This window comes from Doryrhamphus excisus, chromosome 11, assembly GCF_030265055.1.
Source record: "Doryrhamphus excisus isolate RoL2022-K1 chromosome 11, RoL_Dexc_1.0, whole genome shotgun sequence".
In the NCBI taxonomy this organism is placed as follows: Eukaryota; Metazoa; Chordata; class Actinopteri; order Syngnathiformes; family Syngnathidae; genus Doryrhamphus; species Doryrhamphus excisus.
Genome location: NC_080476.1, coordinates 10691189 through 10709942, shown reverse-complemented (window position 1 = coordinate 10709942; position 18754 = coordinate 10691189). Strand labels below are relative to the sequence as shown.

Genomic DNA, 18754 nt, shown 5'->3' with positions numbered 1-18754 from the left:
TATGAACGGTTCTGAAACGTTAAACGAATCGTTCTGTTTTTAAAATATATAATTTTTGAATCGCTTTGTAACCTTTGTTTCTAGATTTGAATCTAATCATTTGTCACAATTTGTCAAAATTTTGTCTGAAATTACCCTAGATCAGACCCGAGTTCAATTCCACCCTGATCTCTGTATGGAATTTGCATGTTCTCCCCGTGCATGCGTGGGTTTTCTCCGGGTACTCCGGTTTCCTCCCACATTCCAAAAACATGCTAGGTTAATTGGCGACTCCAAATTGTCCATAGGTATGAATGTGAGTGTGAATGGTTGTTTGTCTATATGTGCCCTGTGATTGGCTGGCCACCAGTCCAGGGTGTAGAAGACAGCTTGGATAGGCTCCAGCACCCCCGCGACCCTTGTGAGGATAAGCGGTAGAAAATGGATTAATTAATTAATTACTGTAGATCATTCATGCACAAATGTACGCTTGGTTGGGAATCACCAATAATGAGTTTGTTTTAGTTGAGTGCCATCATTGAAGGGGGGGAAGGGGGGCATCAATCATCTCCCCTTCTATGTTCTCCACTGTAGGTGTCTGGCCAGCCGTGACAGAAGCCTCCATCGTCATCAAACATTCTCTTTCTGTGACACTACAAAGTCGCAGCCACACTCCCAACATCAGCAACAGTGTGCAGCAAAAAGGTCAATATTAATGATCCAGGCTGAAGATGAGGTTGGCTTTGACAGGAAATGGGAATTACAGCGTGAACAGGAGTCGTTCATATGGGACTCTCAGGTAATTGTCTGTTAACGCCTTCTTAAACATGTTTCTGAATCAAGTACCCGAGTCACTTTAGTCAGTGACTCATAAGCACATGAGTCAATAAGAGGAATGGAGTTTCCCCATCACTAATAATAACTAATGTGTAGTTTTGCACCCATGTCCGATGCCAACGTGATTGGGAGACGCTCCAAACGAACAAAGCCACTAGTTTGCACTCTGGGACGCCAGATTCAGAACAACTGGTGTTTCCTCGATGAGGCTTAGGCTTAGTTTAGCGATGAATAAAGATGTTTGGCTTCCTAAAGGCTCCCCAGAAATCTATTATTAATGCATCTACTATTCCAGAAGAATACATTTTTCTCCACGGTCTGCATCCCAAGAAGACCTTAATTTGGTTGGTTTCTGTTTTCTGTGTGCCTTTCCTGTCCTTTGCTCTTTTTGGGTGACAAAGAACCCTGTTAACCCTGTTAAGTTCATTCATTCATTCATTTTCAATACAGTTTATAAACAATATGATTCAGTTTGATTCTACAGTTAATGTTTGTGGATGTAGTCAAGCAAACAAGTTCACCAAGCTCACGATCTCATTTTAAATCATTCCTTCATTCATTCATTTTCTACCTCTTTTCCTCACAAGGGTTGCGTTGGGGTGCTGGAGCCTATCCCAGCTGTCTTTGGGCAAGAGGCGGGGTACACCCTGGACTGGTGGCCAGCCAATCACAGAGGGCACATATAGACAAACAACCATTCACACTCACATTCATACCTATGGACAATTTGGAGTCACCAATTAACCTAGCATGTTTTTGAAATGTGGGAGAAAACCGGAGTACCCGGAGAAAACCCACACAGAGATGGCCGAGGGTGGAATTGAACTCGGGTCTCCTAGCTGCATGAAGTCAGCTATAAAATGTCTGACATCCTAAGAGTAAAAAAACACTTCTCCTCCCATTCTGTGTGGAAGTGGTAAATATAGTGTATATATAAAATTCATTAATTCATTAATTTTCTACCGTTTATCTTCACGAGGGTCGCGGGGGTGCTGGAGCCTATCCCAGCTGTCTTTGGGCGAGAGGCGGGGTACACCCTGGACTGGTGGCCAGCCAATCACAGGGCAATAATTTGGAGTCGCCAATTAACCTAGCATGTTTTTGGAATGTGGGAGGAAACCGGAGTACCCGGAGAAAACTCACACAGAGATTGCCGAGGGTGGAATTGAACTTGGGTCTCCTAGCTGCATGAAGTCAGCTATAAAATGTCTGACATCCTAAGAGTAAAAAAAAAAACACTTCTCCTCCCATTCTGTGTGGAAGTGGGAAATATAGTGTATATATAAAATTCATTAATTCATTTTCTACCATTTATCTTCACGAAGGTCGCGGGGGGTACTGGAGCCTATCCCAGCTGTCTTTGGGCAAAAGGCGGGGTACACCCTGGACTGGTGGCCAGCCAATCACAGGGCAATAATTTGGAGTCGCCAATTAACCTAGCATGTTTTTGGAATGTGGGAGGAAACCCACACATGCACGGGGGAGAACATGCAAACTCCACACAGAGATGGAATTGAACTCTGGTCTCCGAGCTGTGAGGTCTGTGTGCTAACCACTTATCCACCGTGCAGCCCGTGTTAAGTTCAATGATGTATATTTTTTTTTAATCTGTAAGTCACGTTTGATTATACTTCCCAGGAATAAAGTAGGTCCTACACTCGGGATAATACGGGACTCACCTTTTTAGCCTCCCTTACATTTTATGCAACAGGTTCAAAGCTGGTACCAGCTGGAGTCAAACAGCTTGACACACTAAAAAGCACAGCCAGTAAGTGAAACAGGCACCACAGGGTTTCCTGGGAAAGGAAGCTAACCTGCCTCTCAAAGATCCTGATAGGCACCATGCTGGTAGTCTTTCTTCCCTAAATCCACCATCGATTTTTTTTTTAATTACCTTGTGGCTTTTGTAGTGGTAAAATATATCGTTATTTATTATATGATTGGCTGATATATACTTACAAAGATCCCAGCTGTCACTAATCTATCGTAGCAATTTCGAATCTCCGTGCATGTTTTTTTGGCACACGAGAACCAGAGTACACCGTGCGGCCTGTGTCAGAGATAATAACGTAAGTCGCCGTGGTGGGAGGTGTACACTTTCAATAATGAAATATTAAAAAATAATTAGAAGGGAAATATGCATACGCACAGATATGCAGAGTACCACAGACACGTGCTACGGGGTGCTAATGACTCATGAGCAGATTTATGTTGAAAAGAGCAAAGGGGAGCCTACTTGACCCCCGATGAAGGGACAAATGGCAGCATTTGCATATAAATAAATTATTACACACCCTTATAGAATTACGCAGTGCAGAGTAAGATGTCTATCTGTGATCACTTGCAATGTAAAGTTGTTCAAAAGAGTAAAGTCGTCTCTCTTTTATTGTGGTTAATTGGTTCCACGATAAGAAACTCAGTATGATTCAGTATAGCTAGACGCTTTCATTGTTAAGAGCAAAGAAAACCTGTTTGACGTTCTAAAAGCATTTTTAGAGCTCTGCAGACATTAAATAACACCCCTATAGTCACCTTTACACTCTTCCTTTTGATAGACGCTTTCATTGTTAAGAGCAAAGAAAACCTGTTTGACATTCTAAAAGCATTTTTAGAGCTCTGCAGACATTAAATAACACCTCTATAGTCACCTTTACACTCTTCATTCATTCATTTCATCTTATCCTCAAGGGGGTCGCGGGGGGGGGGGTATATGAAAAAAAAAATATGAAAAATAATTTTATTACTGGGCTGCACGGTGGTCGAGTGGTTAGCACGTAGACCTCACAGCTAGGAGACCCGAGTTCAATCCCACCCTCGGCCATCTCTGTGTGGAGTTTGCATGTTCGTGAAGGTGCGTGAATCACGGTTTTCTTGGTTGTTGGTCGTTTTCTCTCCCTTAGCCTGTGCAATACAGTTGAGGAATGTGTTAAGAAAATAATAATACAAGCATAAAGGTGACTATAGGGGTGCTATTTCATCTGGAAAGGGCTCTAATAATGGTAAAAATCGTATTAGGAAAGTCTAATTACAAAGATATTATTATTTATATTGTTAATAATAGCTGCATGGCGATCAAGTGGTTAGCGCGGCTTGGATACTCGAGTTTAATTCCACCCTCGGCCTGCATGCGTGGGTTTTCTCCGGGGACTCCGGTTTCCTCCCACATTCCAAAAACATCCATTCATTTTCTACCACTTATCCTCACAAGGGTCATGGGGGGTGCTGGAGCCTATCCCAGCTGTCTTTGGGCGAGAGGCCGGGTACACCCTGAACTGGTGGCCAGCCTGTGTCACAGGGCACATATAGACAAACAACCATTCACACTCACATTCATACCTATGGACAATTTGGAGTCGCTAATTAACCTAGCATGTTTTTTTGTGAAAACCTACACATGCACGGGGAGAACATGCAAACTCCACACAGAGATGGCCGAGGGTGGAATTGAACTCGGGTCTCCTAGCTGCGTGGCCTGCACGCTAACCGTTTGACTACCGTGCAGGCCCTTATTATTGCGGGATCACGTCCGCCACTCATAGCATATAGCAAGCTTAACTAATAGGCCTCAAATGTATTTGTTTCAAACGGAATGGGGAAAAAGGACATACGGAAACCGAAGCGTACAAAAAAACGATGTTTGAGGGTGATGGCATTCCTTTAACCATAACTTAACTCGACATAATTAGCGAACAGTCAGTAACTCCTGCATTCTTAGAGTCTATGGATACAATAGAAAAACAAAAGAAAGCAGTAAAGCGAAGGAGCGAACGATAAAGTAAACAGATCTGCTTGCCAGCAGTTCAGTATTGTGCCATGTTTGAGTAAATTGTCCATTATATCCCAAATTGGTTATTGGATCACATTGATTTTTCACTTCACTTCACACTTGGCGCTCCTGGTTGACCCACACATGCCGTCCGCCCACAGCCTCGCTATTGAGCTTCTCCACTGGATATGCTTGTTTAGACCACCAGCCCCCCTCCCTTTCCAGCCATGAATCACCACATCATGGCTGAAGAAAGATATCTCTGTTATGACACCCAAAACTACTCCATTTGAGCTATGCATACATATTTTGGAAGATATTAACTGATTCTTTCACACTTTTAAGCACTGATTGCTAATACAGGTGGAGATTTAGACAATAATGGATGTCCTTTCAAACCTTGCGCTCAATCCACATCCTTTCAGCAACAAAAGAAGCATATAGAGTTTATCTCATTGATCAGTGATTAGCACAGCTATTGCTTCTTCCTTGTCATTCCTATTCAGGCCTCAACAGCATTTATTGATGCCACCTAATGATTTTTTTTCAGATCCTGCAGCCTCCAAAGACTTGGGCTTGAGAGGCTTGCTAAAAAAACAAAACAGATATATATTCAAAATAAATACCATTTGTCCGTGCATTGCAAGGTATCCATCCAGGGTTTTCAAACATTTCCACCAAGGGAGGGCCGCTTACTTAAAAAATGAAAGTTATATATATTTCAAGAGTCAACTTTGTGATATTAGTGAAAAATTTCAAAATTTTTGCTGTTTTTGGTTCAAAATATTTCAACTATCTTATTATTTATAATATTATAAATGTATTATAGTTTTTATGTTTATTATACTTATTATTAAATTACCTTTGTAAATTTACTTGTAATATCATGACAATATTATTTATAATATAATATATATAATATTTATATATAATATATACAATATTTCTAATATTATTACTATTTTTATTTTATTCCCGTAACATTACAACTTTTTCCCCAAGCTAATTTTACAATTACAACTTAATTTTTGTTTTACTTTTAAAAACTAAAAAAAAAACACTTTTTCCTTGTAATATTTAAACTCTATGCTAATAAAATGATATTTTCCTCATATAACAAGTTTAAACTCGTAAAAATTATTACTTTTCCTGTGAGAATATGTTTTTTCTCTTAATATTTTGACTTTATTGTAATAAATTCCAGCACTTTTATATAACTTTTCCCCAACCAAATGTTCGTGTTTTGACTTATTGTCAAAGCTTCGGCATAGGACAGCCATTCTTTCATCACCCTTCCCGCAAGTAGAAAAAAATCACACATAATATATATTTTTTTAGATTGTTAGCCAAAAATATTTGCACATGTACGAAGGTTCAGAAGGTCTTCAAGATCGCCCAGTCTAGTGTTGCTAGTGAAAGTCGAATGTTTTCGGTAATGTCAACAATGGCTAGCCCTCGCTAGTGTAGCCCTTAGCATGGTCATCAGGCTAAGATTAAGATTAAGATATGCCTTTATTCGTCCCTCAGTGGGGAAATTTGCATTGCACAGCAGCAAGAGTACAGAATCAGTTAAGCAGTACAAAATACACAATATAGAAAAATAAACAATATAAACACTCCAAGTATTAACAAAAAAACACATTTTTTCCCAGAGTTATATACAAATACAGTATGCAGATAATATGAAACGCTGGCGAACGCTGGCGAACGCTGGCGAACGCTGGCGAACGCTGGCGAACGCTGGCGAACGCTGGCGAACGCTGGCGAACGCTGGCGAACGCTGGCGAACGCTGGCTAACGCTGGCTAACGCTGGCTAACGCTGGCTAACGCTGGCGAACGCTGGCGAACGCTGGCGAACGCTGGCGAACGCTGGCTAACGCTGGCTAACGCTGGCTAACGCTGGCGAACGCTGGCGAACGCTGGCGAACGCTGGCGAACGCTGGCGAACGCTGGCGAACGCTGGCGAACGCTGGCGAACGCTGGCGAACGCTGGCTAACGCTGGCTAACGCTGGCTAACGCTGGCTAACGCTGGCTAACGCTGGCTAACGCTGGCTAACGCTGGCTAACGCTGGCTAACGCTGGCTAACGCTGGCTAACGCTGGCTAACGCTAGCTAACACTAGCTAACACTAGCTAACGCTAGAAGCTAGCAGGCTAACACGATAACTTATGTTAGCATCACTTCAAGTTTTGAATCTTGTGTTTCCATAGACAAACAAACTTTTTATTCTTTTAAATTCACAAAAACGTGCAAATTTGCGTGGTAGTCAAAGCTAAATCACAAATCTAAAGGCATCCAGTGAATAACATGTAAATTGATACAGACGTTGGCAAACTGCTACCATAGCGACACAAATGCTTTACCACGTTGCCCTCTGTACTGGGTTCTGGCGGTAATTAAAGTCTAGTGAAAAAAACAAGCCAGCGAATATAAAACCTGAGATGCATAAAGCACGTTTTCCTATCAAGCTATGTCGGTCAGACTGAATAGTTTTTTCTCAATACATCCATTGTTCTTCCAAGGCGCCCACATTGGCTACATGTTCAATCTACACTCCATTAGCGATCGTGGCTGAGACGAGAGTGAAAATCCGCCAGAAGTGTTCAGCAACTGCAATGTAGCTTTAAAGCCAACATTATTGATGCCGCAAAGAGGAAGTGGACCCCTGCTATCCAGATGTGACATCTCCAATCCTCCATGTCCGACAGCAGACAGCTTCAATTAACGGAGTGACTGAGGTGCATTAAATGTTTAATGGCACAAAGGGAGCTCCAGTCTGACTTGGTTAATGTAATTGACATATTTAAAAGCCTTTGGAAGCCATGGAAACTGATTCATTAGCCATATTTGGTTACTTAAAGGGGAGTTAAAAAGAAATCAAAAACATATTATTAAAGTGACATATAATGGAATTGATGACATACTGTAGAGCAGCAAACATATTGTTATTACAGTGTGAATGCTGAAAAGCAATAACAGTATTTTATGCTGCTAGTACTTCCACATTTTTGACCCATTCCAAGCATTCCGACATCAAAATGTTCAGCTCGTTCAGAACGTAATCGTTCCAAAAAAGTCATCCATTTGTCACAAATCCAGATTTTCCACATAATTTTCTAATTTCTCACTTTTTTTCAACACTTTCAGACCATTCACGTCATGTTTCAAATTTAAAAAATTAGTACTTTTCCCGAAATTCCATATTTTCCATAACGAAAATTCCTCATAAAGTCTTACTCCTTTAACATTTATCAACCGATTCAAAAGGATTCCAACCTCAACACCTTCTGCACATTTTTCCACATCCCAGAAATTCAAGTTTTTACCAACATTTTTGAACACAAATTCCATTTCATCTTGAGAATTTTTACAACTTCCGCATCTTCCCAACCGATTCGAACCATTCCAACATTAAAAAATATTCAACAATTACTGAACATTCATGCTACCTATTTTTGACACAAAATAACTTGGCTCTCCCAGAATTCTACATCTTCCGGTCTGGAATTTTTCCACATTCCTGACATTCCCTTTTGATTTTAAGAATCCTTCCTACTTGTACATTTCTCAACAAACGTCAAAACCATCAGCTCATTTGGGACATTCAGGCAATTTATTTTCTACATTCCATGAACTTTTCCCATAATTCCATATTTTCTGGTCTATTTTTCCGACCACAAATTGAATCGAATTGACCACAAAACAATTCCAGTATCAAAGCTTTAAGGTAATTTTCCACATTCCTGACATTCCCGTTTGATTTTAAGAATCCTTCCCAATTGCACATTTCTCAACCAATGTCAAAACTATCAGCTCATTCGGAACATTCAGGCAATTTATTTTCTAGATTACATGAACTTTTCCCGTAATTCCATATTTTCTGGTCTATTTTTCCACTGAAATGAATGTCATTCCCGACCACATTTTGAACCTAAATAAAACAACTCCAGCATCAAAGCTTTAAGGTAATTTTCCACATTCCCGTTTTGCTTGTAATTCCACATTTCTGTTTAGTTAGAGCTTTTTTTTTTTTTTTTTTACAAAAAAATGCCTGCTGTAGTTAATTATAATCTAATCCAATATAATAATGTACAGTAATCCTGTATAACTTTTTACTCTATAAGTAATACATTGTGGTAGTCCTCTCACATGACATCACTTCACATGAAATATACTCTCTTGACTTCTCCTTTCACTTTTGCCCGACATTAGCATCACAAAAGATGCAACCTTTTCAGCGCTTTACTCAAGAGAGGACCTACGTCCTTGTGTATTGTGCCGTCACGGGACAAGGTGAAGAGGGCAAAGGCAAAAAAAACCAAAGGGGAAAAAAATGGTACTGACTTACCATTGAAGCCGGTGAAGTTCCCCCAGTCAAGCAGGGAGCCGTTCAAGGGTGTCAGGGACGCGTTGAAGAACACGTCCGTGCTGTTGTTTGGATTTCGGATGGTGTCAGTGAACAGGTTCATTTGCAGCAAGGTCTTGAGCAGATAACGCAGCATCTTGAGGATCTCTCATACACACCGAAGTGTACTTTTGAAAGTCCTGTTCAACTCTTTTTTTTTTCTTTTTTTTTAATCCATCAACATATATTTAAAAAAATATATATATAAAAGTTTAAACTTGATATGAAAGCATTTATTAAATTAATAGCAAATATATCAGCTTCAGGCTCCGGAGTCCATTTCCTTCAAAGCATCAGCTGGTTCCTTTCTTCTTCTTTTGTTCGAGGTTCGCATAACTTCACACGTTGTCTGCCGTGACACAAATAAAAACCCTCTCACCGGTGTAAAAGAATCCAGCAATGTGGGAAAAAAAGACCCTTTCGGATTTGCTGCGATCCTTTTCCCAACCCCTCCCTCTTAACTCCTCCTGTGCATCTCCATCCCGTCCGTCTCTTCCCCTCCCTCTCTCTCTCTCGCGTTCGATGATGGGGTGGCGGGAGAAAGAGAGCAGGTGCTGTGGGCAATGAATGTTTAATTATTATATTAATAATCATCCCATGAGACTCCGAATCAACGTGGAATAGACTTATTGTCGCTGTCAATACTGTACATCACATCAGTCCAATGCATGAATATATGAATATGATGCATATATGTATGGGATACAATGCAATCTCCTGCTGTGTGTGTGTCTTTTAATTTGAAAACAAATTCTATTCAAAAACTTAGAGATGGTAAAATAAGCTAAAATGTGAAAACTTGTGAAAAAACGTACATACAGTAGAAATACGAGCGTAGTGTTCTTGCATAGTAATGTGTTTCACGATTATGCTTGTGTGTGCATGTGCATATTGATGAAAGCGTAGTAGGAACTATAATATTCAAGCCAACAAATCATCATTGACATGCACGTGAGATCGAAGCAGTATGGTCGCATGTGGCGATTAGACAACCCGCTGACAGCCTCACTAGTAACGATGGCTGTATAACGCCCCCCTCCCCTGTGCCGTCGTCTATGGGACAATGGGTGTCCATGTCGCCTTAAAGTTGCTGTGACGACCCCCATTGCATATTCCTCTTCCTGGGGTGTTTTTTTTCCTGGCCCTCATTTCAGAGTCTTCAATTCATGAGACATCTTTGCCATGTTTATTCACGCATATGGCGCTAATGGGGCAACAATATGGAAGGAAAGGAGACATTTGTTTAAATTGGACTGGAGCTTCTATTATCCTGGCAACTATTATACACACCACAAGGGGTCCTCCATAGGCATCGGGCCTGGCAAGGCTTTCCGTTTGGCACAGCAAACATCACGCATATAACGTATTCTGAATTGCTACGGGAAAACCGTGAGACGTACGTTTCACATTTTGCAAAAATTGCTTCAAAGTACTTCAAAGTATCTCAAGTTCGATTCCACCCTCGGTCATCTCTGTGTGGAGTTTGCATGTTCTGCAGATGTTTACTGAAAGGTATTTCTATTTTTTGCAGCCACAAATGGTTAACTTTTAGAGCTGCAAGATTCTGCAAAAAAATTGTGAATCACGATTTTCTTGGTTGTGCTTATGTTTTGTCTCCCTTAGCCTGTGCAGTACAGTTGAGTAATGTGTTGGAAAAAAAAGTATAATACAAGCATAAAGGTGACTATAGGGGTGCTATTTCATCTTGAAAGGGCTCTAATAATGGTAAAAATCGTATTTGGAAAGTCTAATTACAAAAATATTATTATTTATATTATTAATAATGGCTGCACGGTGGTCAAGTGGTTAGCATGTAGACCTCACAGCTAGGAGACTCGAGTTCAATCCCACCCTCCGCCATCTCTGTGTGGAGTTTGCATGTTCTCCCCATGCATGTGGGTTTTCTCTGAGGACTCCGGTTTCCTCCTACATTCCAAAAACATTCATTCATTTTCTACCGCTTATCCTCACGAGGGTCGCGTGGGGTGCTGGAGCCTATCCCAGCTGTCTTCTACACCCTGGACTGGTGGCCAGCCAATCACAGGGCACATATAGAAAAAACAACCATTCACACTCACATTCATACCTATGGACAATTTGGAGTAAAAAAAATTGGAGTCAAAAATTGTCAACCCATCGAAAATCTCAAGAGGTCAACAGTCTGACACACTGTGTCATCTTTCAAAGAACACATTACTAAAAGCACTAAATTTATCACACAGCAACTTAACACTCAAATGATTCATTTTCACTTTCATTTTCTACCGCTTATCCTCACTAGGGTCGCTGGGGTGCTGGGGCCTATCCCAGCTGTCTTTGGGCCAGAGGCGGGGTACACCCTGGACTGGTGGGCACGGGGAGAACATGCAAACTCCGCACAGAGATGGCAGAGAGTGGAATTGAACTCGGGTCTCCTAGCTCTGAGGCTTGGGCAGCCCCATGTGAGTCTATATTATGTCTTATTTATGTAGTATATGTCTTATTTTCTCTTATTATGTCGACCATATTGGGTAGTAGGAGTGTAAAGGTGACTATGGATGGAGGGTACTCCGGATACTCCGGTTTCCTCCCACATTCCAAAAACATGCTAGGTTAATTGGCGACTCCAAATTGTCCATAGGTATGAATGTGAGTGTGAATGGTTGTGTGTCTATATGTGCCCTGTGATTGGCTGGCCACCAGTCCAGGGTGTAGAAGACAGCTGGGATAGGCTCCAGCACCCCCGCGACCCTTGTGAGGATAAGCAGTAAAAAATGAATGAATGAATGGATGAATTTAAATTTTCCTGGATTACTGTAGGGCTGCAGGATCTTGAGGGTTTGAATCTCAGCATGTTCTGCCGGTGTCTACATTGGTTTTCTCCGAGTTTGCCGTCTCCCTCCCACATTCCAAAACAAGTCCAGCTAATTGGATTTTTAAAAATATCCACAGGTGTGAATGTGACTGTCTATATGTGCCAGTTTACGCATGACCTTAATGAGGACAAGTGGTATAAAAAAATGGATTGAGGACTGTATTATTGTAGTCAGTCAAATGTATCAGACATGAATATTTTATTGAAAATGGTTTAAAATATCTAAAACAGAATATTTAATGAGGAAACTATCATACTAAAGCTTAAACAATTCCGTGACGTTGAAGCAGGAAAAGAAAACTCATGCTTTATTCATGCATCATTTTTCTTTCACCCGTTTTTTAAAAGTAATAACACAAAGCATTGGGCTCATTTTCCCCTCACACTGAGAAAACAGACATGTGGGTGCACACCATTGGCTGGCATTATCTTCAAGGATAACTTCACCTCTCCTTCAGGAAAAACATGACATGGGAATGTGTCCTGAGGCAGTGTGCAATGTCAAAAAAAATCCCTCTCTGCATTGCAGCAGCTCATTTTCATTGCAGATTCTTGGCTTGTCGGGATAATGACAGGGTGTGAGTTCTGTTCTTGGGACAAGTTTAAGGGGGTGGACTCAGGCTCGAGTATTCGTACCATGCTGGACGTGGCTGCAATTTGGTGGCGGCTATAATTAATTAGAGGAGCGATTGGACATTGGTTGGGATTCTACTCGCATTCATTCATTTTCTACTGCTTATCCTCACGAGGGTCGTGGGAGGGGGTGCTGGAGCCTATCCCAGATGTCTTCTACACCCTGGACTGGTCACCAGCCAATCAGAGGGCACATATAGACAAACAACCATTCACACTCACATTCATACCTATGGACAATTTGGAGTCGCTAATTAACCTAGCATGTTTTTGGAATGTTGGAGGAAACCGGAATACCCGGAGAAAACCCACGCATGCACAGGGAGAACATGCAAACTCCACACAGAGATGGCCGAGGGTGGAATTGAACTTGGGTCTCCTAGCTGTGAGGCCTGCGTGCTAACCACTCGTACGCCGTGCAGCCTAGTAATAAAATTATTTTTCATATTTAAAAAATGGAATAAAAATATGTAAACTAATAGAAATCAAAATACATCTAAATTAATATTTTAAGTAATTTTAAAAAATTATTATATATATAATGTCAGTGTTTTTTGTACATTTATTTTTTGGCAATATTCATTCATTCATTCATTTTCTACCGCTTGTCCTCATGAAGGTACAGGGGGTACTGGAGCCTAAGCCAGCTGTCTTCGGGCAAGAGGCGGGGTACACCCTGGACTGGTGGCCAGCCAATCACAGGGCACATATAGACAAACAACCATTCACACTCACATTCATACCTATGGACAATTTGGAGTCGCCAATTAACCTAGCATGTTTTTGGAATGTGGGAGGAAACCGGAGTACCCGAAGAACATGCAAACTCCACACAGAGATGGCCGAGGGTGGAATTGAACACGGGTCTCCTAGCTGTGAGGTCTGCGTGCTAACCACTCGAGCGCCGTGCAGCCATTCCAAAAACATGCTAGATTAATTAGCGACTCCAAATTGTCCATAGGTATGAATGTGAGTGTGAATGGTTGTTTGTCTATATGTGCCCTGTGATTGGCCCTTTAGTAAAAGTGATGGCATTAAACATTAAACATACAGTATGCGCATGTACATGACCAATCGTGCCTACGGGTGTCATGGTGCATGTCTATGTGAAGCAAATGTTGAGGTGTGAAGCACAGTCCAGGAAAAAAAAATGGCCTTCTGTGATTAGACCCTCAGAATGCTTAAAGTCCGACTTGTCCTGAAGTAGACATTTGATTGCTGACTGGCCCCAGAGAGGACGCAATATGCCACAAGACACCGCAAGGTACCACAGTGGAACATCTGGGACCAGGTCTGCTTGTGTGCACTTCTGGGTTTTCTGTCCCACGGGAACATCCACACAGGGGCAAACTGGATCCATCCCCAACTCCGCACTACCCAGCTGGATGTTGGAGGACTAAGCACAGCTAGCACAGCTGCCAGTTTCATCATCCCAACTGTGCACTTAGTGAGGACACACCCCCTTCAATCTTGTTACACATCCATGACTCTTTTTGGTCTCGGGGTTGGTCATGATTAGGGAGTTTTTTTGGGGTTTTTCTTGGCAATAAATATGTGATGCTGACCTGGACCTCCAAACATTTGGCAAGCTCCATCATGATGGCTGGGTGCTTGCCACTGCCCATATGCCAGTGTGCTATAATTGGCGTCCCTGTCTTATACATTCAGTGTGCCGGCCAGAAGGACAGACATCCTGAGCAAAATGGCCATTGTCCCCCTCTGGGACACTATGTCAACTAAACCCCTCACACACGACCCCCACCCCCACCTAAGTTCAAAGCACTCTCCTAATATTTTCAAAGCATTTATATCCTTTATAGTTGAATATAATCCATTCTATGATGCTGTCAGTTATTTTGTTCATATATATTTATGTACTTTCATACACATCAACACACAAATTAACTAATGATGTTAAAACTATTCACTGTTTAATTTTACAATGAATGAAGAGTACAGTAAGTAATACAATCAGCAGGGGAGCAGGAGGGGATAGAAAATGAAAACAAAGAACAAACATATAAATACATATAACATATAAATATTTGAAGAGAACAAAAAATCACCCCAATACTACCCTTAATATCAATACCATCAATATTTGAGTCCCTAATCCCAAACTGTCAACTAAGCCCCTCACACACGACCCCCACCCCCACCTAAGTTCAAAGCACTCTACTAATATTTTCAAAGCATTTATATCCTTTATAGTTGAATAGAATCCATTCTATAATGATGTCAGTTATTTTGTTCATATGCGATATTTATGTACTTTCATACACATCAACACACAAATTAACTAATGATGTTAAAACTATTCACCGTGCAGCCTACAAAGAAAAAACAGAAAATATTATTTGAAGAGAACAAAAAAATCACACCAATACTACCCTTATTATTATTATCAATATTTGGTTCCTTAATCCCAAACTCAAACTCTGTTTAGTCCGGAAAAAGGTAAAAAAAAAAAAACACACACAAAAAACAGCAAAACATGCACACACAGTAAATACTTTGATCCTATCCTATCTTATGGTATGTGTCACATTTAAGGCATCGGAGCGATATGCTCCGTTTAGGGGATTATCTGTTCTCTGGAGGCCAAAGTTCCATGCAGGGCCACAAAGGGAGGAAGTTAAACAAAGCAGCAGCCACACCCCACGGCCAGTATACAGAAAGCCCTGTGCAAACTCTGTGTAATTGCACTACAAAAGCCCAATTAACCACAACCCCATGGATATTAAGTGGGAAAAGATGGACCTGTCATTTATGCGCGCAACATTTGCATCTCATGAATCCCTTTCCAAACATCTTTTTAATATATAATTCATCATATTTTCATACTACTTTATTTCCAGATGAATCTAGATCAATGCAAAGTACTCATTTAAATATGCATTAGTATAATAAGCTGTGCAGTCCCCCCCCAAATGCAAGGTAATAATTTTGGTAAGTCTGGGACACCTCTAGTCTAACCCGGTCTGGAGTCCTGCTAGGTTGTGTCTAAACGTTTCTATGGTAATTGCTCAGTATCAAACAGAAGAAACGCTGCACCATCCAACAATATTGGTTCACAATTACTGGCACTTTCATAAAATGGAGTATAACAGCCAAGAGGTCTGCATCGATATCGATCGCTTTAGTTTGATTGCTTTTGCACAGGTGGAAAGCAAACCTCAAATGGCTCACACACTCCAGAGAAATTCAACGCTAAATGGCAGTCAAAGTTTAGTTTTTAACCTTGAGACACACGTGCCGTAAACGTTCACACAGGAGCTGCTGTCGGCCACTCTCTACACTGCTAACTTGCTGCTAGCATTCAGCAAACAGACAACTCTAGTCAGCTGATGTTACACGTATCACTTCCCTGGCCCCGCTTCTTAAAGGCTAATGGTAATGGTTTAATTTAATTTGAACATGCATCAGATGACAATTGAATGCATCACATAATCAGTTCACAGTTCCACATGTCCAAAAGGAGTAGGAAGAAGCAAAGCTTATTAAATCCTACCCCTCCATCTGGTACTTTTACAATCAGTAACTGTTATATTTGTTCACTTCCTGCTTTCCTAATGTAATTTAAGTTATTTTTATTTTTATTTTTATTTTTATTTTTATTTTTATTTTTATTTTTATTTTTATTTTTATTTTTATTTTTATTTTTATTTTTATTTTTATTTTTATTTTTATTTTTATTTTTATTTTTATTTTTATTTTTATTTTTATTTTTTTATTTGTTTCCTCAATTTGTATTTTGGTTCATTTAATCATTTTTATGCTTGAAAATGCTTAATTTAGGCCATGAATGCATACAATTTGCTTCAAAAATGCATATATTTTTCACAAATCCAGCATATTCAACCATAAAACAGCAATCTTTTTTTTTTAATGCAATAGAGTGAAACTGCGATGTAGCGTGGAACAACTGTTCTGCACAAAAAGAAAAAAAATAGTTACATGTACAAGATTACTTTTCCTTTCATTATTTCTCCGAGTGCAAAGGTCCTAAAATATCTATATAATGTCAAAGATGCCCCTCCGTCCTCGCTGGACTCCCTCCCCCATATATGATTGATGATCCAGCGATACATAGGACCCTGTAACAGGTAGCCTCCCCAGGTGCAGGGACCTCCTCCCAGTTCACTAAGCTGCTGCACACTGGCCAAACAAAGCTGAGCTTAATTAACCACGGACGTCGGCCACGACCAGCCAATAATGAGGCACCATGTGAGTAATGTCATAGTATGTGAGTATGTGAAGTCTTCTTTTTTTTTTTTTTTTTTTTTTTTTTGCTGTTGTGAATTATGGATTTTTACCATCTGGTCATGAAGGATGGGCGGTGAGCAGCAAATGATATGCTTGACTTTAACAAAGACGTGGCAAGAGAGAGGGGCGTGTCTGAGATCACAAGCTGAATTATAGCAGCGTGACTGAGCTATTGTGTCCCATGATGGGCTGCTTTATTCACAGCTGAGGCTGCCCCAAATTGTTCTTTTATATTCTTTTATTCTCTTTTATTGAAGCCAGAGGGTGTTCGGGGAATGATTAACAGACAAGACAACAAGATAGAGCCATTGTCAGCCTTTCCCTCTTAATTTAGCCCCCCCATCTATTTATTGTCACTGCTGTCTCTGTGATACAAAATGCACACAGGCTTGCTTGGTTAACTGTGTCTTCACTGGTCAGGTTCCACTAAATTAGCTGTAATAACAGTGAGTCCAGCATCCGTGCCATCTGCGGTTTGAATTGCATAGTCAAAACCAAATTTGCAGGAAGTCTATGTCCAGATAGGTTTGAGTAAATTTCGTCAGAAAGTGAATAAGAAGTATTTGTTTTACTCAAATTAGTGTAAGACTCACATTGACATTAACGGTTGTCAACATAACCGAAACTGTTATGGAAGACAAGAAAGGAGACATTACTTCCATCCCTGTTAATTCCTGTTCATTGTTTCCGGACTCGACCACGAAACGTGGTCCAAAGCAGAATTCAGTATTAGTAAACTGAATATTTTTTTAGTTAGAGCATCAAAAACCTGTTTATGACCTTTTAAGGACAGTTTATACCATTATTAGAGACCTGTACACATGAAATAACACCCCTATAGTCATCTTTACTCTTGTATTACTCAATATTGTAGGCATAGTAAAAAATAGCCATCTTGGAGATAAATAAGATAACACAGACTGACACTTTTTAGCATTGACAGCGTACTTCCTGGTGACAAATTTCCCCGTTTATTCCTGTTCATTGTTTCTGGACTCGACCACGAAAAGTGAATATTCAGAAGGATTCTGTATTACTAAACTGAATATTTTTGTAGTTAGAACATCAAAAACCTGTTTATGACCTCCTAAAGACAGTTTATACCATTATTGGAGACCTGTACACATGAAATAACACCCCTATAGTCATCTTTACTCTTGTATTACTCAATATTGTAGGCATAGTAAAAAAAATAGCCATCTTGGAGATAAATAAGATAACACAGACAGACACTTTTTAGCATTATTAGAGACCTGTACACATGAAATAACACCCCTATAGTCATCTTTACTCTTAGGGTTAGGGTACTAAATATTGTCGGCATAGTAGACACTTTTTAGCGTTGACAGCGTACTTCCTGGTGACTAATTTTCACACAGGAGCTGCTGTCGCCCACTCTCTACACCGCTCCCCTGCTGCTAGCACTCAGCTAACAGTCAACTCACAGGCCCTTCTTCTTAATCCATTTTACTGCTTGTAAACACTCAATTTAGACCATACGTATATACATATAATTTACTTACATATGCATTTACAGTATTAATTTATTCATTTTTGAGTAATGAAACATGATACAATAAACTATTTGCATTAGTACAATAAAATTGTACTAATAAATAATAATAATAACTTTTCGTGTGAGCAAGTCAATAATGCTGCTGTTTATTTTGAAGCTTACTTTGCACTGAACAGGAAGTCACTGTATTAGAGAGTGGTTATGTCATTGTTGTCCTTTCTTAATGCTTAATGATTATGAGGAGGTTGATAATATTAAATTATTGCAAGCAATTCTTATTAGCATTATTAGCATTATTCCACTGTATAATGCTTTGTCACACACCATGCTACTGTATGTGTGTATCTTTTCTCTTCTGGCTCTGCCTTTCTGTTTTCCTTCCTCCATCTGGTGATCATTTTGCAGCCCACCTCCTCCCTCAGGGGTGGCGGGGGGCTGAGGCCAGCTTAACAAACTCCTCCAGAGGGCACCAGGACCTCCTGCCTCTCCATAAACC

General features: G+C 40.3%; 1 protein-coding gene across 2 annotated transcripts in view; it reads right to left on the bottom strand.

Moving 5' to 3' along the window:
• The window catches only part of robo3 (roundabout, axon guidance receptor, homolog 3 (Drosophila)), a 130263-nt gene extending 120910 nt beyond the window's left edge, over window positions 1–9353 (bottom strand). Inside the window, exon 1 of one of the 2 annotated variants that reach the window (XM_058086497.1) lies at window positions 8933–9353. In XM_058086497.1, coding sequence (XP_057942480.1) covers window positions 8933–9086 — 154 coding nt within the window. In that variant the 5' untranslated portion in view covers window positions 9087–9353. The remainder of the gene's footprint in view (window positions 1–8932) is intronic. The other variant, XM_058086496.1, reaches the window with a different exon arrangement.
• Between the last annotated feature and the right edge of the window lie 9401 nt (window positions 9354–18754).